The following is a 22,730-nucleotide window of genomic DNA, read 5'->3' as shown; positions in this document are numbered from 1 at the left end:
GCTCGGAATCACTTTTCTTAAGTAAGATATATCCTAATTAAAGTTAGACTTTAATTAGCTACACCCGGGCTGTAATTTCACTTTGTAAAAAAAAAAAAAAAAATTTGCCTCGTAATTAGAAATTCATGTTAGGAGGAATTCTGAAGCCTTTTAACACTCGTACCCGTATACGGGTTTAAAATGGCCGATTTTGGAACTGGACTGCACCTAAAGTGGAACTCAGTGGCCGTACAGTGTCATGCTATACATGACGTCAGAGCTCAGGGTCTCCCCTTTCACAGCTCTGTAGGGGTTTTGACTGACAGCCGTCCTGAACTTGAGCACTGAACTTGCCCCCATCCCTCTCGCTAATTGGGTACATTTTTCAAACGTTTTGTTGTCTGAGTGAGGGAAATGCTGCGAATTAAGACGACTGTGTATTTTGAAAGATGAGACGTCGAAGGATTGCAATAGATACCGCTTTGATGTCGTATAAGCAAGCCAAAACCCCCCGGTGAGTGCAAATGTCCACTTCACATTTCCATATCATAAAACTCATGTCATGTTTATGATCCCCATGTTTGATGTACAGTTACCAGATGACATGGCGTCACACCCTGGGTTGTTCTGAACAGAATGAGCCTATGTTTGTCTATTGGGAAGGACATTTGCCGCGGAACACGCACCTAAAATGCACTCATGACTCCTTCCGATGCGCGCCAAAGTGATGATCTGTTTCTCTGAATCGCTCTTTGCACGCCCAACACTGTAAGATCACATTTTTTGAGCGTAGCTAGTCATGTTGGGAATAGAACAAGCTTTCATATGACCCCCACCTGACCCAGATTGCGATTTATAATGGTCAGTTCTGGGGGGTTTGAGTAAACAACAGCAACAACATCTACAAGTGTACTTGCTTTAGTTTCTCGATGGCATAGCTAGGAGAGCTCAAAATAGCACCTTATAGTTGAAGACTCTTCTTTGAGCCATAATAGTTTATTCAAATGACTTAGTCCTCTCACTCAAACCCTTATTTTTGTTTGTTTGTTGGTCTTATGTTGCACCTGTCCCACATTTTTCCAGGAATAGTTTGATCATGTTTCTGAATGTATCCAGAGTATTTTCAGATTTCGTTATCAACAAATGCGGTCGAGAAGTCGACTAAACGTCGAATGCACATCAGATCAGGTGTAATGTTTGGATTCCGTCTTGTCAGGTGAGCTGTCGTGTCCTCGGTTTTGGACGAATAATTTCTCCATAATCTTCCAAACTGTTCCCTTTCAATTGCTACCACGCTTATGCTTCTCATACTTCTTCCGTAAGAAATATTTCAATTTAGCCCTATCCATGTAGACCAATTCCCATGAGTGTTAGAGGGTTAATTGGTGTTCCTAAACGCATACATAAATTGAAGAGTTAAGTTGATAATGTTTCTATATTACTAAGAAACTCTATAAAATGGGAACATAATTCTCTCTGCGTTACGTCGCTAGGCGTTTGTTTTTCGAACGTGGTTATTGTACAATAATAGATTCGCTTCATGACAGTGGAACATCTGCTAATTAATTCAAAAGTGAAGTTATTATCATACCAGTGCAGATGTTAATGGGACATTTAATTAAATGGGGGCTGATGAATAAGGAGACCTGGAAATACCTGAAAATGTCCTGTTTTGTTGTTGTTTGGGTTATAAGTAATACATGAAATGTGCTTAGTCTCTTTAATCACAGGTCTGTCAATCCAACAGGAGTTTCTCTGGGTTTCAATTGAGTGTGTTTTATTAAGAACGTTGTGGAACTATTACTTAATACATCAATATAGAGATGGAAGAGCAGCTACTAATAATATTTAGGAATTATAGAAGATGTATTTATTTAGCCAGATTTATACAGTGATGGAGAGAGATAGTGACGGCAGGAAGAAAGTGTGCATGTTAGACACACACGTGCCCCCACTCTCACGCACACACACACACACACACACACACACACACACACACACACACACACACACACACACACACAGCTGCCTCTCCTCAACCAAGGGTGTGTGTCATTAGGAGCAAACAGCCATGACCAGCTGCTCAGATTGTCTTTGCCACGTTTTCTCAGCGTGATTTCACTTTACCTGACACACACACACACACACACACACACACACACACACCAAGCGAGTCTACACACAGGTACGCGAACACACTGAGAGCTACAAAGAGGCTTGTAAGCAAAAGATACCATTGTTTCCACTGATCAGGGGTTTCCTTGCACTAGCGCACCATTGTGTACGAACGAACACTCCCTGCCAATGAGCAGAACCCTCCCTTTCCATCCTATCTACCTGTCTCCCTCCCTCCCTCATCTGTCCTCCCTTCCTTTTTTCCTCTTGTTTTCCACGGGCACATGTGGGGCGATGTGCCCGCGACCGCTGCGTTTCCTGGCACGCTGCTCCTTATCCTCTGCCTTTTGTTTCCAAGAGGCGGTCGCCATTTTGGGGAACTGCTGTGTCAGTAAATATTTACTGGGCTTCCCTTTCCTGCCGGCCCCCGCTGACGTGTGTGTGTGTGGAGAGTCCCCCCCCCCCCCACCACCCGCTCCATATCCGGCACTGTCACTCACCAACGCCTGCGATACCCCCCTTGCCCCTGGACCCCGCTCCCCTCGCCCCCAGTCTCCACCAACCCTCCCCAACCCCTGCACGTGGCGGCCCATTCTGCCTGAGGAAATGGAGGAGGAAGTTATTGCGGCAGTCGGTCGGTCTGACGGTCGGTCACTCTACTCTCCAGCTCTCCTAAATCACACCAATGCCATGGTTCACTAAATGGAGGGCCAGGCGAGTAATGGCCCAAAATGCATGTGACCCTAGTGCTTTTTTGACCTTTGCACGGCTGCACGTACAGATGCACGCTCGCACACACACACACACACACACTCCCACTTGCTCCCCGTGGCCCTGTGGCCTCTTGTTGGAGAGGGCTTCCTTCCTGCCGTGAAGACAAAGGATGTCAGTGAGCTGAGAGGACCTGAGTGGACCTGGGGGCCCAGGGCCATCAAAGCAGGGGAAAGCCCTCAAGTTGTCTCTTCCTGTAGAGGGTGTCAGAGCCTGGGGCCATCTGCCTGTGTTTTCACAGCCAGGCCAGGGGTGACAACCAGGAGGCCCCAGGGCTGACCCGGGCCCCCCCCGACCCAGCCATAGGACCGCCATCACCCCCCTCGTACCCCCCCCCCCACACACACACACACACTGACTTGGTTGGGGTCAGGCCAGTTCAGGGAGGTCAGCGCGGCTCTGGGCAGCTTTCTGTTTCACCTCACAGGCTGTCCGTAGAGGAAACCGACCAAAACGACCAGTTCCCAGCCAGTCCTCTAACTGTTCTAGCTGTCACCTCTACAGTGCTTCAGTGTTCTGTCCCGTCTAATCCAGACTGGGATTATCAAGTTGCCAGTGTTTGATTATGGCTCTAATGTCTCCAGCTCCCCTCATTGATTTATGTAAAATCTGCCTGGGGTTGTCACAACACAAGTCAGGGTTTATGTTTGTTTGGCCAGCAGCGACTTCACAAAAGCCTACAGGCTGTGGTCGTACATATGTGTATGTGTGTGTGTGTGTGTGTATAAATGTGTGTTTGTGTGATTGAATGAGTGTTTGCGTGTGCGTTTCTCTTTGTACGTGCGTGTGCTGGTGTGTTTGTGCAATCCTCTCCCTCACTGGCAGCAGTTGGACAGTTAATCAATCAAATATTTAAGCAGCACTCCAGCGCTTCGTGAGTAGTCCTAGATTATCCCCCACTGTTGGCAGCAGTTTGAGCGCATTAGGCCCTCGATCGGGTGGCAAACACCACGACCATCTCCACAGACCCAGGGTGCCTCTCTCTCTCTCTCTCTCTCTCTCTCTCTCTCTCTCTCTCGCTCTCTCGCTCTCTCGCTCTCGCTCTCGCTCTCTCTCTCTCTCTTTCTCTCTTCTCTCTCTCTCTCTCTCGGCCCTCCAAGACTCCATCCGCTCTCCCTGGTAATTGTAGCCGCTCGCTAGCTTGATGATTTGGTTGTGAGGCGGCGCTCCCTTAAAAGGCCTCGTTTATTTCCCCTTCTCTCGATATCTCTCATATCCTTCCCCAGCCCTGTCTGCCCAGCCCCCCCCCTGGGGAAGTCCATTGTGGATTACCATTCAGTTTTCACCCAATTATCCACTGGTTTTCTCTGCCTTTGACACATAATTATCAAAGCCCTAAATAATTGTCTTTATTATTGCCGGTGTTTAGATGGAGGCTGTAGCGCCGGTGCTAGCATCATAGAGAAGGAGAGAGTGGAATGGGAGAGTATTTATCTCGGCGAGAAATGGCTTCGCGTGCAGTTAAATGCAGCCTCGTCTGTTATTTCAACCTGACATCCAACGCCTCATCCTGATAAATAAACATGATTAATATGTTGTTTTTATTTCTCCCTTCTTCTTCTTCTTCTTCTTCGTGTTTCTGTCCCGCTCAAGATCACGGGCGAAAATGCGATTTGGTGCTGCAAAAGTCCTGCAATTAGCTGGCTTTGTGATGGGAAGCAGCTTAAAACGCTTAACACTGTGTTTTACTGTAGAGGGCATGCGAGAGGTCAGGGAGTAGAGGAGAGAAGGAGGTTGGGGTGGATGGAGGAGTGGATTGTCAGAAACGGTCATGGAGATTGTCAGAAACTGGATTTAGTGGGCATCTGTTGGCCAAGTGGGTCAGAATTTGACAGTTTTTCAAGGCCTTTTAGCCTCTTCGTCTGTATATAATATGACATTGCTGTGACGAAATCAAGTCAAGGGGAGTATTGGCTAGTATGTGAGGGAGAAGGCTTGCAGTTCTTCCAGTGGATAGGAGAAGGGTGGGTTGTTGATGTGCTCTTGCCTTTTGACCCCGCTTGCCTTGTCTGTGTGTTTTGGGATGTAGTCATGGCCTTCGTCTTACACGGTCGGCAAATGTTGCCACTTTCTTTCTTAATACACGTTCCTTTCTTAACAGCACAGCTGCAGTCTTTGTTAGCCATCCACATCCACCTTCTGTGGATCCTCTCCTTCTCTCTCTCTTTACCCCCCCCTTCCCCCATTCTCCTGTTCCTCACCCCGTCTGGTTGCATCCAGATGCTGTGGTGTGAATGGAAAGGGCACGAGTGAGATAGTGAATGTCTCAACATCTGTCTGTTGGTTTAGTGCAACAAGTATTTCCACATGTTTCTCGTACTGTCGGGGACTGATGAAAACAGCTGTCCTGAATCCTCTCCTCGCTGCATGGAAGTAGGGCTGGAAGTCTGCTCAAGGCATTTTCAAGTATTGTGGTGGCAGTATCATGTTATGGGTATGCTTGTCACCGGCAGGAACTGGGGAGTTTGTCAGGATCAAAAGAAATATGAAAGGAGCAAAGCCCAGATAGAAATCCTGCCTCAGTCTTCTGAATGCGTAACCCTGGGATACACACATTGTAATGCCAGACACACACCAGAATTGCTTTCCAAGAGGTGTAGCGTGTTCCTGAATGGTTCAGCCTTAGTCCTCACTTAAATCTGCTTGAAAATCAGATATTGAAAATATTGCTGTCCATCAATAACCACGGTTACATCCACAGTTTTCATGCGAGGCAAGTCATACCGTATAGAAAAAATCACGACAGCTGTGGTGGAAACAGGAATTTTCTGTACAATTTTATAAATGGCGACAGATCATTTGTTTGTTCGACATGGTGGGATCTTTTCGTGTCAGTAAAATGAATTCTGCGAGAAATGGCGGTGGAAATATTGATATCATATCAGAGTAAACTTAGAGTAATGTGTTTATGGTGTGTGGTCCTCCCACTACGACTCCGGAAATCCATGCAGTGTATTAGGCTGTAGATGAAATAAGTGATGATGAACTTCACAGGGTGGTGAAAGTGCACGGTGATGAGTTTGATGCTCCTTTCCAATAAATATCCAGGGTCTTATTCTGGTGACATGATGATCGATGCTTGGCTGCCGTTATTCACAAATATTTATTCTCTCTCTTATCCATAACAATCTGGTGTAGACTAGCCTACCCGCGATGGATCTGCGAGCTGTTGGCAAGAGAGCAGGTGCCAAGACCAGAGTGGGCATGTTTGCTATTTAAGGCAACAGTTCTGGTGGCAAAACTATCAGTAGAGTTGAAAATGCGATGGAAACACATTGAACTGTAGATACCATATACCTCCAGTCATTGCGCTAACGCTAGTTAGCGTTGGCTAGTTAGCATTGGCTTGCGAATCTACCTCTAACTTCCTCCATGCTCGACACAGAGATATACATTTTTTTGTATCCACAAGTTCATCTGACTAGATAAAGGGATTCAGTGACAAAATCCCGAAGCATCCCTTTATGCGAAAAAGTACATTTTGTGTTCACTACGTCATCAGGCACTGATTTTTTTTTAAATCCGTTTGGTGGACGCAAACCACTGGTGGGATTTTAGAATATTTGCGTGATAATCTGTCGCCAATTGGATGGAAGCCTATCTATCTACACTGACAATCCAACACACACACATACACATGCATATCGATGCCGCACACACTCACAGTGACACAGTCACACACATCACATACGCTGCTGCTACTCTGTATATTATATATCCTGATTGTATAGTCACTTTTACCCCTGCCCACATGTCCAAACTGTTTTACCTCAACTACCTCCTTCCCTGCACATTGACTTGGTACTGGTACTCCTTGTATATAGTCCTGTTATTGTTTTTATCGTGTTACTACACCTGTTGTATTTGGCGCCTGTGACCAATAGAATTGGATTTGATCTAGTGACTCGCGACAGAATTTACTGAGCTTGAGCCGTTTTTGACAAAAACAATGGATATGTTGCCCTAAGAGTTGTGCAATTTAGTAGTCTTATTCAAAATGTTTAACAGCAGTAATGGCTGCCAAATGTACTTCCGCCCGGTGTTAACTCTGCGGTGTGTAGGCATACGCACTCAAGACATCTTCGTTTAAAAAAAAATAACATTTCATTCATTTGATTTCCTTTCGGAATCTTTCTTTCACTTTGAAATGTGAAGTAGGGTTTTGTACATGGCTAAGAAAAAAATCAAATGTGAAGACTGCGAAGGTGTGTAGACTTCCACTAGGCACTGTAACTGCTAGCCTAGCTATGGGCCATAGGCTAGCCCAGCCAAGCATTGAACAGCTTCCTTGCTCACCGTTTAGGCTAGATAGACCCTAAGCCCTAACTCTATGTGTATGACATTAGTATGTTGCTAACCACACTCCTGAGGCTTGGTTAGCCCATAACCACCAGTCTAACTAACCACTTCGCCCCAGCATGTGTAGCATAGGAGTTGTTTTCACCCTTTCTACTCTTGTTCTACTGTTTTGCTCTTGAAGTACCGTGTGAAAATGAGAGAGTTGAAGAGTCTCATAGATCTCCTCCCTGTCTGGCCAGAGTGTGTCTCTCTCTCTCTCTCTCTCCCCCCCTCTCTCTTCTCTCTCTCTCTCTCCCTCTCTCTTCTCTCTCTCTCTCTCTCTCCCCCTCTCTCTCTCTTCTCTCTCTCTCTTCTCTCTCTTCTCTCTCTTGTCTCCTCTCTCTCTCTCTCTCTCTCTTCTCTCTCTTTCTTCTCTCTTCTCTCTCTCTCTCTCCCTCTCTCTCTTATCTCTCTCTCTTCTCTCTCTTTTCGCTCTCTCTCTCTCTTCTCTCTCTTCTCTCTCTCTTCTCTCTCTCTTCTCTCTCTCTCTTCTCTCTCTCTCTCTTCTCTCTCTCTCTTCTCTCTCTCTCTCTCTCTCTCTCTCTCCCCCTCTCTCTCTTCTCTCTTCTCTCTTCTCTCTTCTCTCTCTCTTCTCTCTCTCTCTTCTCTCTCTCTTCTCTCTCTCTCTTCTCTCTCTTTTCTCTCTCTCTCTTTTCTCTCTCTTCTCTCTCTCTTCTCTCTCTCTCTCTCCCCCTCTCTCTCTTCTCTCTCTCTCTCCCCCTCTCTCTCTTCTCTCTCTCTCTTCTCTCTCTTTTCGCTCTCTCTCTCTTCTCTCTCTTCGCTCTCTCTCTTCTCTCTCTCTTCTCTCTCTCTTCTCTCTCTCTCTCTCTCCCCCTCTCTCTCTTCTCTCTCTCTCTTTTCTCTCTCTCTCTCTTTTCTCTCTCTTCTCTCTCTCTTCTCTCTCTCTTCTCTCTCTCTCTTCTCTCTCTCTCTCTTCTCTCTCTCTCTTCTCTCTCTCTCTCTCTCTCTCTCTCTCTCTCTCTCTCTCTCTCTCTCTCTCTCCCCCTCTCTTCTCTCTTCTCTCTTCTCTCTTCTCTCTTCTCTCTCTCTTCTCTCTCTCTCTTCTCTCTCTCTTCTCTCTCTCTCTTCTCTCTCTTTTCTCTCTCTCTCTTTTCTCTCTCTTCTCTCTCCTCTCTCTCTCTCTCTCTCCCCCTCTCTCTCTTCTCTCTCTCTCTCTCCCCCTCTCTCTCTTCTCTCTCTCTCTTCTCTCTCTTTTCGCTCTCTCTCTCTTCTCTCTCTTCGCTCTCTCTCTTCTCTCTCTCTTCTCTCTCTCTCTTTTCTCTCTCTCTCTCTTTTCTCTCTCTTCTCTCTCTCTTCTCTCTCTCTCTCTCTTCTCTCTCTCTGGTAATGAGTAGGCATCAGACAACCTCTGGTTCTCTCTCACACATAAGGAGGTGATAGACAGTATTATTGGGCTGTTGTTAAGCTGACTATGGTGTGTCTTCTAGCCACTTCTCTCAGCTAAGAACGGCGCCTAAATGCACAGGTTGGGTGTTGATTTAGATGCAGTGGGATTTAGTGGCCCAATAATAGCGTGATGTAATGCTCTGTTGTGGGACCCATAGCATATGAATGCCATTCATATCATTGTAGATATGCTACTTAGAGTTGCAAAGGGCTACCAGTTCTCACAGTCTCACGTCAGAATTTGACGTTCATCCATGCTTCTCAAACGTCAAATGTATAAGTTGTTCCAAACGTCAAATTTCAAAATGTTTAAGGCCTTAACTCCAAATGGTTAAGTTAAGGGTGAAGGTTTGGGATAGGCTTAAAACAAAAATATCGAAAAACAACTTTCTATCGCTGGATTCGAACTTGCGCTGTTACCTTCAAGTAGGGAACCTAACAGCGTTCACTGTTGCACCTAGTGGTCAGTTTCCACGGATACTGACTTGTGTCACGGGTGACCTGGCTGGCAAAGGGAGGGTTTTACTTGAAATGTCCTTTTGACATTTTTTTTTTACACATTTTTATTTATTTTGCTATGTCAATAAATCATTGTTTTACATATTTTGGCACCAAACTGGTGGCAGTTGTGAAAAAAGTAAATAGCTGAAAGAGTTCATTGAAAATAATGCCTTTGTTGATTAGATTATTTTTTTCATTCATTTGGCAATTTTCTCTTGAACCATACGGTCCATCTACGAGAAACTCATGGACAAAATACACAGATATAAAAAAAATAACTTTTTATTAAGGGGTTATTAAGGGGTTCGCAACCCCTTACACACTTTATTTGAATATGTCTGCTTCAAGAGTTGAAGAAATATGAGCACGAATACAGAGTCAGACGTATGCTCTCTCTCTCTCCCTCTCTCTCTCTGGAAAAGTGTAGAAACACAGGCAGTTCTGTGGCGCCCGGTGTTTTGACTGTGTTGGTCAAGTCACGTGCTTCGTGTTTTCCATGGGCACTGCACTGTCTCCAGTCTCCTGGCCTCTTGGAGAACCCTATACTCAGGGATTAGCCCTTTTGGCTAGCACTAGAACAAACGGCCCTTGACTGACACCTCCAGTTTTAAAAGGTTGACTTTGCTGCTCCCTCGGGCCTTGTTCTGCCAGAGGAAAGATTTGCAAGCTTTTTGTGTGCGTGCGCGTGTGTGTGTGTGTATGTCTTCTGTGTGTGTGTGAACTAGCTTTAAATGTGAGAATGTGTATCTGCAAGTGCATGCTCCTATGTGTGTGCGTGTGTGTTCATGCTCCGTGTGTGTGTGTGTGTGTGTAAACGTGCGTCTACCATGTGTGTGTAAAGCCTCCCCGTCTCCGTCTTGGTGAAGATGCTCCTGAAGAAGGCTTATCAGCAGGATGATATATTTCTTCTTAATAGAGTCCATTTATCTCTCTACACTCTCACTTTAATTCAACTGGCCTACCAGGATTTATTCAAATACAGCCCACAGTCACTTTGACGTACAGCCAGCCGCAGCTGGACTAAATACACCCGGTTAAAGTGATTGTTAACCTATTGTTACCAGCCCCGTTCTCTATTCTTCCCGGGTTGATCTTAAGGGAACCTGTTGAAGGCGTTTGCGTACAGCTACTACTACTCCTGTGGGTGGAGGGGCTATTGTAGTGTGCCGTGGTATATAACGAGTCCTCCGTGAGACATTTTCCTTCCGAAGCTGACATTCAGGAGGGAATAGGTCGGCGAGTGCGGACGACTGTGATATTAGAATGGGACAGATTAAATTTTTTTGGGGGGGGGGGACTTCCACATGTACGTGACAAGGACACAGAGGTCTGCACTGTTCTGCTCTGCTCGTGTCACATCCCACACTGTAACACACAGCGTGGCCTGGTCTTACAAGGGAGTATGGTGGCTGCACTCTGAATTGTGGATACGACCCCACGTCTGTGTACTGGTACCACCTACACTCACTTCTGAGCAGGTCTCTAATAATAAATATGGCCTGTGTTCCACTACTAGGACCGCAATCTATGTTAGTAAAATCACGCGTAATTTGGTCAGCAAATGCAAAGTTCCGACCTCACAAAACACAAATCCTCACAAAACTAAACTCAGCCAGAGAGTCTTTGGTACTGTTACGCTACTGTTCCAACACTGCCGGGTACATCGACAGGGTGAGCAGCACGAAGGTGCTTGAAGCTCGCTTCTCTGAAGTGTTAATCTCTCTCCCTCTCTCTCTCTCCTTCTCTCATTATCTCTCTCTCCTTCTCTCATTATCTCTCTTTCTCCCTGTCTCTTTCATTCTCTATCTATCTATCTATCTATCTATCTATCTATCTATCTATCTATCTATCTATCTATCTATCTATCTATCTATCTATCTATATCAGATGATTCAGAGAGAGGCTCAGGTGAAGAACAGGGTGTGTGCCGTGGCCATGACCGACTCAATCCACAACATCTGGCACCAGGACGCCAACAAGAGCATCCAGGAGTGGCTGCAGCAGGTGAGATGACACACACACACCAATGGGAAATCTACCTAATGCGCCCTCACTTTCAGTGGCTGGACCACAGTGAAAACAAGAGGCAATGTGTATCCTCACTCCTTCCATTATTCTTAGATTCCCTATCTCCTACAACCAAATACATAATAATGATTTGCTAGGAGAGAGCAGACCAGAGCACAGACCTGTCACATGTCCAGCTACAAGCCAATCGTTTGCTTGTTTTCCCTGAATCTCTCCAGCCCCCACCCCCACCCTCCTGGTCTTTCTTCTTTGTGGAGGACGGATGTCAATGAATAAGCCAGACGGTTGGCCTTCTCCAGTCTGTCTGTGTCTGTGTTTGCGTGGGTCGCTTCATTTTGGCTCTCGCCCTTTCTGGCGTGACCTCTGCGCCGTAGACGGCACCTGGGCTCACTCAGTATGCACATACAGATGAGAGACACAGCCAGCGTCAGAACTACAGGGGAGCCGAAGATGCAAATGTCACACCCCCGCGCACGCACGTGCGCACCCACACACACACACACACACATACACACCTCGACCATCACGCCAGTTCATCGCATATGTTACCTTTTACTGAATCCTTTTTTTTCTCTTCTTAATATTCTGTCCGTCTTCCTGTCTTTTTTTTCTCTCTGTGTGTGTGTGTGTGTTTTGGTGCGTACGCGTCCCTTAGTTGAGCGTTGGTCGGAAGTTTCGGGCTTCAAGGTTGAGTTGGCCTTCTTGCTAGATTTCCTCTTTCTGATTAATTTGGAGGAATGGCAGAAACGGCGCATAATTGGACCGTTAAATGGTTTCTATCTGTGATGATTACCCAGAACAACAACATCTCTCATAACTTTCCAGCTCTAGCCCCCAAGTGGGAGAGAATTCACTCTCTTTTCGTTAACCCTTGCCGCTCCTTCCAGGACTCGTAGACACACTCTGACACGTGGGCCTGCTTAGACAAAGGGCTTCCGCTTAGAAGGGCAGGTGGACTAGCGTGTAACTACTGAGTCAGTTGGGCTTCTGTTGGAAGTGACACTCCTCTGTGTTTTTCCCTCTCTCTCCTGGTGTTGGCCTCGGCATGATCACACACACACACACACACACCCTGCAGGGCCTCTGTGGTGGCTATACCTCAATCAGGTGACTTTACAATACAGCGAGATCCCAAACATATCTATATCTCTCTCTCTCACGGGCGCGCGGACACACACACACACACACCACACACACACACGTCCTCTATATTTATATCTGGAACATTATTCAGGTTCAGTGGCAGCTCCCCCCGGTGTAGCGCCGCCTGGGCTGCCCTCCCAGCACTTGTGTGCGTGCGTGCGTGTTAGAGCAGCACCCCTGGCGGTGTGGCGCTCCGCTCCTGTCGGACAGTGGTAATTCCCTCCCCCTGGGGGTCATGGGGTTAGGGCTGAGGGGAGGGGAGAGAGGAGCAGAGAGAAGGATTTAGAGATCAGCGTGCGCTGGGACAGGCGATATAGAGCTAATGGGTCAGACGGCGGGCAGATGACGTCACACAGCAGGGAGAGGTATAGAGCGAGCACTCGATAGAAGCCTTCAATTATGGTGTGCCCACAGAGTCGGAGATAAAATGGGGGGAGGGAGGGGAAAGAGAGAAAAACAAGAGGACATCTAGGAAGAGGACATCTAGGAAGGACAGGTGGGGAGGGACATGAGGAACGGAGGGAATGCAGGTAGAGGTAGGGAGACGTAGCGCCGGACAGAGAGAGATGAGGAGCAGAGAGAACAGGACAGTGAGAGAGTGAGAGAGCGAGAGAGAGAGGTGGATGGTGTGCAGCTGGCAGCCTGTCACAGCCCAAGGTGTCTTCTGTCACGGTGGTGGCCACGTACGTACGCATAGCACAGCACAGCCATGAATAAACTGTCATAATTCACTGAGATTACAAACACAGTAGTGGGAGCTGGCCCACAGGGAGGGCAGAAGGGAAAGAGAGAAAGAGAGGGTCACAAAGTGATGTCAGAGTAGGGACGATTGGGGGGGGCTGAGACGTTTTGAAGTGTCGATCTGCGTGACGGGCTACGGAGTTGGGAGGGGAAGGTGGTAGAATGGGCCGCCACGTGGCTCACGTGGTGGACAACGCGCCGGCATGTCGATCCAGGATCCGTTGTGTGTGTTTGTGCTTGCGTTAAGGTGGGCAGGGAACCTACGGGCTTCGTATTGTCAGCTCCTCCACCAGCCGTATTGTCGGCTACTGGTCTTAGCACTGTTAGCCATGTCTTAGATGCTGGAGCAGCAGCGTTAGGTAGACACACACACACACACACAGCAGCAACACGTGTTTGTGCTGGTAAAGTGGCCTCGTCAGTAAGCGAGATGGGAGGCAGGTTTTACTGCAGGCTGTGGCCCAGAGCAGGTGGCTTATTATAGGCTTGATAGGGAGGCTGAGGAGTGTCGCACAGGTAGGATCTGTTTTCGCCGTGACACCTGTCTGCCGTTTACACTCTCAAAGCATTATAGCGCACCATTACGAGCGCTGTTAGCATCCCGCTAAGCCCCAGCCGCCACCGGCTTCCGCCGCACGGCCCCAAAGGGATTGGTGGGACTCTGGGACTCGGGATCCAGATGTTTCGGATGAATAATGAAGATGGGACTGAATGAGTTCATTTGTAAAACGCTGCAGCGTGCGTGCGTGTGTGCGTGCGTGCGCGCAAGCTTCTTCCCGGCTCCGTTCCTTTTTAAAATGCAAACACACAGAGTACAGCCACACAGAGAGAGAGAGAGAGAGTGTGAGTCGAGCACATTTCTCTCACACATTAACTTACAGGATGTAAATCAGTGTTGTGGTTCCATCTGCCACTGGCTGTGTTACATGCTGCTTGCTCTGTATGTTAACTCTGGCGTGTATCGTCTTTCATTTGACACGTATTCCCCCTTTCAAACCCTACCTGGAGCGGGGCACAAACATGCACCCGGGCGCACACACACACACGCACAACCAGGGTGACCTGTTTATGTTCGTGGCGTCTCACTCAGTTCAGCAGTGCCATTGATCGGCGCCCCGGCTTGAAGCGGTGAGAATAACCATGTCTGAGAGAGATTCCGATGTGCCTTCCTTTTTTGTCAACTTCCATCCTCTAATCCCGTGCAGCGGGGTTAGCCTTTCTCTGACAGTTGCTCTCGCCGCTCCCTCAACGCTGGGGTTTGCCTCGGCAAACCTATTGAAACGCCGGCCCCTGTTCCTCCATTGGCGGGGAGCGGGAGGGCTGTCTTTGAAATGACTCCCCTCGCTCGCAGCGCAGCACAGCTGACGTCTTCTTCCTCCAGACGGAATGAATTAGGGAGATACAATGAGACACTTGATGTACCAGTCAAGGAGCCCTGTCTGTCTGTCTGCCTGCCTGCCTGCCTGCCTGCCTGCCTGCCTGCCTGCCTGCCTGCCTGCCTGCCTGCCTGCCTGCCTGCCTGCCTGCCTGCCTGCCTGCCTGCCTCCCTGCACTCCCTCCAAAGAGCACAACTAGGGCAAAGCTCGGCATCTAAAAATACAACAATGCACGCCTGTTTTCCAAGATGGCACACACACACACACAGCCCTTCTATCTTCCCCATACTGCTCACTCCTAACACACTCGATTGGCAGGATGAAGGGGAAGCGAGGGGAAGGAGAAGCACTCCAACGCGGTGACATGGAGGATTCGAAAACATTCCCTTGTTTAGTTGCGTTTGTTTGATCGGTTGGAACGCGGATGTGTGCTGACACTTATAGCTACATCCCCGTCAATACATCCCTTTCTCTCCATACTTCCTCATCAGGTCCATTTGTGTATTTGTTAATAATTCGCCCGCAGCCATGAATAAGGTGGATTGATTCGGGACTACTTGTGCGTTACGGAAGTTGCTCGAACTGACAGGTCCCTCCCATTGAATTTACATTGAGTTGTTCAAAATAACTCCCTCACACATGATTTTACCTCCGTACCTCACGTCACCACAAATGAGATAATCTTGTGTGCGGGTGCGTGCGAATCCTCTCCTAACGTCGCTGAAGTTGTTGTCCTAGAGAAAAAGGCAGAAATAGAGTGTTGTAGGCTGCAGCAGATGCGTACCGTAGTATATCAATCTGAAAGTGGTCTGCCCCGGATGTGTCGACGACAACAGAGAGAGAGAGCGAAGGGCCCGACCTCTTCCCCACATTTGTCTCAATCTTGCAGAAGTACGCGCGCACACACACGGCCTCTTTCTTTCTCGCTCTGTCTCTCACACACGTACTCATACTCTTTCTCTCTCTTACACCCACGGGAGTGTCCAGATGACGCAGGTGGGTGACCCCTGGGTGGGTGTGGGGGGGGGGGGGGGGGGGGGCTTGTGACAGGCCAGCGGAGGTGTGATGTGACCCGGGGTTCTATCATGTCTCCAGACAGGGTAGGGATGTGTGGGGGTGCTGGCCTCCCTGATTGGCCCCAGCCAGACCCTCTCTGTCAGGCAGAAGCAGGGCCTTGGGAGAGGGGGGGGTCGCTGGGGTTGGGTGAGGAGGGTAGGGGTGGCCTTAGACGGGGTTCAAGGATGGGGTGGAGGCGAGCTGCAGAGCTCTGTAGGAGAGACCCCCCCCCCCCCCCCCCCCACACCAAACACACACCCCCTCACACATAGCACTGTAACGGCTGTCAGGAGGGCCGGGGCGAAGGTAAACAAGTGTAGATAAGCAGTGATTCAGAAAGAGGCCAGCTGCACACAGCCTAATCTCTTTTACATTTCTGTTTCTTCTGTTTTAACTTTTATCTTATCTCTGGAACGTCTTCTCCATGCATTCCTCCTCTTCATTCCCCCCTCTCTGCCTCCCTCCTCCAAGCCCACGACAGCGTCCCATCAAACCCTGCATACCGCACTGCACCGTCAACAGACCGGACAAAAGCCACACACGGATTCATCAAACACACATGCACGCACCACACACACACACACTTCTTTTGAAGTGGTATGTCAAGCACATTGTGGTGTAGGCTTGATATGTACTGTACTGTAAAAAGCAGCGTTTCACCTGAGGAAAGGTCAAGACAGGGTAAGACTCTAAGTGTAAGACTGTGGACTGGCGGCTGAGGGGAGGGGGGGGTTGCGGGTGGGCTTGAGGGGTTATGGGTCACCAGGCTGCGTAGACACCCCCCTGGTGCGCCTGGTGTTCCGTGTAACCCCCCCCCCCCCCACCCCACCCCCCCATCGTCACCACAAACAATATCAGATCTGTCTGAGCAATGTGTTACAGGGCGTTTAATTGCTTGTTCCTGTCTCCCCCCCTCCCCCACAGCATTGCCGCAACTGGGTGTCGAGCCCCGAGCCCCTGGACACACCGGTGGAGCCCATGCTATCAGACTGTCCTCGCGTCTCTGCAGGTAGCGTGTGTGACTGTGGATTCAACACTCCTTACACCTTTCATCTCTCTCTCTCTCTCATTTTCTCTCTCTCGCTTTAATCTTTTCATGTGGTGTTTTGCTCCATTTCTCTCTGGCCTCTCTGTGGATGGTTTGTAGCGATGATGTCACAGCCAGAGAATTTGCCCTTAATTCGGGATTAGGCCTGTAATCCGTAATCCCGAACATGATGATAAAGATGGACCATGCTGATGGGGCCTCAACAACTGCCCTTACTTTAAATGGAACATTTGAGTGAGTGAGTGTGTCTGTGGGCACGTACATTTATGTCACTCGACGACTACCCTAACGGTCATGTGGGCTTATTGTGACTACCCTCTCCTCACTTGTCTGATGGCGTCATGATCAATGTATAGGTCGACATACATGTTTTTCCATGGAGCCATGCCTCCCGCCGTTATCTGATCTGCCGGGGTCAAAACAACATGGTTACACATGGTTGAGAGGACAGTGGGTGGCCTGTGAATAAACTGGTGACTCGTCTCCAAGAAATGTCTGCTTTATGTTATACCATGCATCACTAGCTAAGTTACCATGTAATATATTAATATTAATAGTCAGCCTATATGTCAGTCTGGTTGTTTATACTCCTTTATACAACGGCTGGGTCTAATCCTGCACGCTGATTTGGTTAAAACTGCATTCCAGCCAGTGTCTATGCCACGAGTTACCACCGGCTAAATCTATGACATTTTAATGTTACGTACTCCTACAAGCCACCGTTACGTACTCAACGGACTTTGCCTCGTTGGTAAGTCACAAACCCCGAACGTGCCTATGCTACTGCATTAACGTTACACCATGAGATTCTGCTGCTATATATAGGAGTTATCAGGCTCGTCTTATCCCAGGCACATTTGATTGACCATTGGTCTGAATGACTTTGACATCGGCGGTAGTGAGAGAAAGTGGACGAGAAGTCGTGTCCAGCTCAGCGAGTCTGGACTCTGGTCTCATGTCAAAGGTTGATTTGGTTTGTCTTTGTGTCCTTGGCGGCGCCGACACTCACGAGAGAGCGACCAGAGGTGACAAAGGTTGAGGGGAGGATGTCAAAAGTACCATGACCCAGAATGTCTGCGGAGAACGCTTCTCAATTCGTCCCTCCCTCCCTCCCATCCGTGTCTTTTGTACGTCGGAGACACACACACACACACACATACTCCCACCACACCAAGAGCTAACTGCACTTGTCTAAAGTCCGGCAAGCTTTAGGCTACTGGACGGCTCTGGAAAATGGCGCCTGATCAGACAGACACTAAGACGTCTGAAGGCAAACCAAAGCATGCCATTGGCTGTCCGTCAGATGTGGGGTTTGAGTGGCAGTCGGCAGTGAGGATGGAGTCAGTGGCGGCACTGAAGGACGAGTTTCCCATCCTTTCCCTCCCTCCCTCCCTCCAACCAGCTATCTCACTCCCTCTCTCCCTGTGCGGTAGTGGTTATAGCGTAGGGGTTATCCATGCTGGTTGGTGTTTGGCAGATGGACATGGTGACGTGGAGACAGGCCTGTCTGGCTATTGCTGCTAATCATCTGTGAAAACAACACTGGTACCAGCATGGCAATGCCCCACTTATGGGCTGGAGGGAGGGAAGGAGGGGTAGTTTTGTAGCGTGGGGGGGGGGTGTCCGCTAACATCTCTGTTTATTGTTTTTAACGTGATAAAACCTGGACCGCTTCCCTGCTCGCCTGGCTAGCTTTTCTCCCACCCCTCTCTTTTTCATTTTCATTCCCTCTTTCAAAGGAATCTTCCCCTAGAAGGTCACTGCTCCGGCGCTGGCAGCGGCCTGAGAGATTGGCAGAATTTTATCAGTTAGGAGCACGCTGAACACTGCCTAAATATGCAGATAAAGTGGAACAAATCTCCTGCTGGAAAGCCTCCCTGTGTGCTGTGCTGGGGGGGGGGCAGGATTTGGAGGATGGCCGGGGTTGGGGAGGGGGGCCTGGGGCCTTCCCAGGGTCTGACACACCAAGGCTGGGCTGCAGTCGCAGAGCAGATAGCCAGGAGAGAGAGGAAGAATGGCAGGGATGGGCAGGCCCACTCGAGAGTCAGGCTTAGAGACACACAACAGTGACAATGTGAATCCCCTCCTCGCACCGCAAGGTGACTTGTGTGGCTCTAGGAGAAATGTGCGTGGCTGCTGCCTGGCCATACACTCCCCTGCGTATTTAGTTGGACAGTGAAGCTAAAACTTTTATATACTCCAGTGTTTTGGATTTGAGATCAAATATTTAATATGAGGCGACAGTAAATTCATACATACATTTACCGTTTAGAGATGAAAGCACTTTGTGTAGCTCGTCCCCCCATTTGAAGGTGTCATAAGTATTTGGACAAATTCAATCGTGTATTAAAGTAGTAAAAAGTTTATGCCTCTAACTTTCTCAGTGTTTAGATAGGGGAGTGTGCGTCTGGTTCTGCCTGTGTGAGTGGGTCGATAGAATTGTGAACACAGCAGTCCGACCAATTCCACCAGGTCTGCCATAGGGCAATTCCACACCAGTGGGAGAGTAAAATATTGTTGGTATCTCAGATAGTACTGGTAATTCTCCCATACAAACTTGTTTGAAAAGCTTTTTTAGACCTTATGATCCATGTTGAACAAATGAATTTGTCAATTTGTATTTCAGAATCTAGTCATACTCCATATGTTCGAGCACACTATAAGGAGTATAATGACACCAAGATGTCGGTATCATGTACGATTTACGGATCATAGGGTCTTACAGGAGGCATGTTTATAATACACCTTAGCCAAATACATTTAAACTCAGTTTTTCACAATTCCTGACATTTAATCCTTGTAAAAATTCCCTGTCTTAGGTCAGTTAGGATCACCACTTTATTTTAAGAATGTGAAATCTCTGAATAATAGTAGAGTGATTTATTTCAGCTTTTATTTCTTCCATCACGTTCCCAGTGGGTCAGAAGTTTACATACACTCAATTAGTATTTGGTAGCATTGCCTTTAAATTGTTTAACTTGGGTCAAACATTTCGGGTAGCCTTCCGCAATCTTCCCACAAATAAGTTGGGTGAATTTTGGCCCATTCCTCCTGACAGAGCTGGTGTAACCGAGTCAGGTTTGTAGGCCTCCTTGCTCACACACGCTTTTTCAGTTCTGCACACACATTTTCTATAGTGTTGAGGTCAGGGCTTTGTGATGGCCACTCCCAATACCTTGACTTTGTTGTCCTTAAGCCATTTTGCCACAACTTTGGAAGTATGCGTGGGGTCATTGTCCATTTGGAAGACCCATTTGTGACCAAGCTTTAACTTCCTGACTGATGTCTTGAGATGTTGCTTCATTATATCCACATAATTTTCCTCCTCATGATACCATCTATTTTTTGAAGTGCACCAGTCCCTCCTGCAGCAAAGCATCCCCACAACATGATGCTGCCACCCCCGTGCTTCACGGTTGGGATGGTGTTCTTTGGCTTGCAAGCCTCCCCCTTTTTCCTCCAAACATAACGATGGTCCTTATGGCTAAACAGTTCTATTTTTGTTTCATCAGACCAGAGTGCAGTTGTAAACCGTAGTCTGGCTTTTTTATGGTGATTTTGGAGCAGTGGCTTCTTCCTTGCTGAGTGGCCTTTCAGGTTTTGACGATATAGGACTCGTTTTAGTGTGGATGTAGATACTTTTGTACCTGGTTCCTCCAGCATCTTCACAAGGTCCTTTGCTGTTGTTCTGGGATTGATTTGCTCTTTTCGTACCAAAGTACGTTCATCTCTAGGAGACCGAACGCATCTCCTTCCTGAGCGGTATGGCGGCTGCGTGGTCCCATGGTGTTTATAATTGCGTTCTATTGTTCGTACAGATGAACGTGGTACTTTCAAGCGTTTGGAAATTGCTCCCAAGGATGAACCAGACCTGTGGAGGTCTACACTTTTTTTCTGAGGTCTTGGCTGATTTCTTTTGATTTTCCCATGATGTCAAGCAAAGAGGCACTGAGTTTGAAGGTAGGCCTTGAAATACATCCACAGGTACACCTTCAATTGACTCAAATGGTGTCAATTAGCCAGAAGCTTCTATCAGAAGCTTCTAAAGCCATGACATAATTTTCTGGAATTTTCCAAGCTGTTTAAAGGCACAGTCAACTTAGTGTATGTAAACTTCTGACCCTCTGGAATTGTGATACAGTGAATTATAAGTCAAATAATCTGTCTGTAAACAATTGTTGGGAAAATTACTTGTGTCATTCACAAAGTAGATGTCCTAACCGACTTGCCAAAACTATAGTTTGTTAACAAGAAATTTGTGGAGTTTGGAGTTTTAATGACTCCAACCTAAGTGTATGTAAACTTCCGACTTCAACTGTAGGTTTCAAATGGCCACTTTCATCATGATTTTCTCAAAAACGGTTTGAGATACAATTGTAAAAAATAAAAAATAAAAATACACACTTCCTCCCAATGGAATTCCTATGTGAGAATTGCCAGAAAAATCGGAGATACCAAAAATATTTTTCCTCTCCCGCTGGCGTGGAATCGCCCTACAGGCCTACTATTCATTCTACCTCCCTCTCTCTCCCACAGAGGTTGGGAGAGTGGAAACGATCAGTGTGCACTCCCTCCTCTCTATTATGTACCTACTCCTTAGCGATTACTCATTGTTGAACCTGATTATGAATTACAAAGGCCCAGCGTAAACACTGATTAATGGCTAACAAAAGTACGTTAATATGTACCTGAACTTTAATTACGCGTCCTGGTCCGTTACAAGGTTCTGAACACAGGCCCGTAATTAACCCTCATTGTGTTCATCAAGAAGAAGATGCTCCTTTTTGATGTACTGAAGGAGTTGTTTATCTTTCTTTTTAAAAAGCAGTTTTCTTTTTTTATTTGATGTTTTTTCTTTTTCAGTGAAGTAGCGAGAATGTTTGCATTGATCGCTAGAACCAAGATTGTAAAATAGAGAAATGAGCGCGAAGTCTGGTCCGTTTTACCTGAACTCAAGCTTTCCTAAAAGCGAGTCTGTGGAAAGAAACAGACGACGTACAGTGTGGGTCAGCTGTGTGCGTCTGTGTGCGTGCGTACGTTTGCGTGTGTTGCGGTGGCCGTGTTGCATGCTGGTTAGGTTGAACTGCATTGTAAACCTTCGCCCTGATCCGGCATGTACTGTTGATCGTAGCTTCTTGTCGCCACCTCTACACTCCACCTACAGGTCCACGTCCGTCCGTCTGATGGATGTTTGTATGCTGAGTTAAACTGTCAGAGGAAACGCAGCCCTCCTCACCTCCTCTGTTTTCTCAGCTTGACTTTCTTTTTTTTTTTTTTTAGGGAGGGTTGAATGTCTGCTGGCTCATCGAAAGATCAAGTGGAGAGAGGAAGGGCGTCTTTCTAGCTTTTTGTCTCTGCGGACGTTAGCGTAGCCTAGCGCTAGCGTCGCAGGAAATAGCTAGGGTAAACGTTGGTGAACCCGAGGTGAACTCTAACCCTGATCCTGATCCCTTCACGGGGCTCATCGCCGGGGCTAGCTATCGTCTGGATTTTACAGGTGCCAAGCTCTCTTTCAACTGACACGCTCGTGGAAAACGCTGACCTGGCAGTGTCCTGGCAGATACGACTACAGACAGAGGTGGCTGTGTCGGAGGGATATTATGGCGTTTGAGGAAGCTACTTTTTATTTGTGGAATGGTAGATACTGTCTATTGGTGGATTATTACAATAGACTGAAAAATATAGTGCAGTAGCTGGCGGCTGAGTATATAAGGGATTCTTAGGAATGAATGAGATGCTATGTCTATGTTCAGGGGAGACACTGGCTGCTGTAATCAACATCTCCTCCCAGGCCTAACCAGCCTTTTATCTCTCCACATTCTGCACAGCCTTTCATGTTGCTCTTCCTCTGTACTAACACACGCCACCACTACACATATTGACACAAATCATTGTGCTGCTTTGTGTCATGTATTGAATTTTTCTTACTCTCTAGTCCTAGGCTCAAATACTCCACCCTCCCACTTGCTCCCATGGTGGAGGGAATAAAAGTTTCATATAGTTTCATGTAGACACTCGTAATTTTGCGGGGGGGGGGGGGGGGGGGGGGGTTCTCCTTTGCTCTCTCCATTTCTCTTATTGTCATTTAGCAGACGCTCCTATCCAGAGCGACTTACAGGAGCAATTCGCGTTAAGTGCCTTGCTCAAGGGCACACTGTCATTATTTCACCTAGTCGGCTCGGGGATTCGAACCAGCGACCTTTCGGTTACTGGTCCAACGCTCTTAA

The 22,730-nt window shown here is 47.6% G+C and overlaps 1 protein-coding gene across 1 annotated transcript in view; it reads left to right on the top strand.

The window, feature by feature from the left end:
• fam172a (family with sequence similarity 172 member A) overlaps window positions 1–22,730 on the top strand; it is a 193,387-nt gene that overhangs the window by 113,794 nt on the left and 56,863 nt on the right. Inside the window, exons 9-10 of the mRNA XM_039013177.1 lie at window positions 10,999–11,115; window positions 16,380–16,464. Coding sequence (XP_038869105.1) covers window positions 10,999–11,115; window positions 16,380–16,464 — 202 coding nt within the window. The remainder of the gene's footprint in view (window positions 1–10,998; window positions 11,116–16,379; window positions 16,465–22,730) is intronic.

The sequence above is a fragment of the Salvelinus namaycush genome, chromosome 18 (genome assembly GCF_016432855.1).
Source record: "Salvelinus namaycush isolate Seneca chromosome 18, SaNama_1.0, whole genome shotgun sequence".
NCBI lineage: Eukaryota > Metazoa > Chordata > Actinopteri > Salmoniformes > Salmonidae > Salvelinus > Salvelinus namaycush.
Note: the sequence above shows the minus strand (reverse complement) of the source record. Positions and strands in the feature narration are given on the sequence as shown.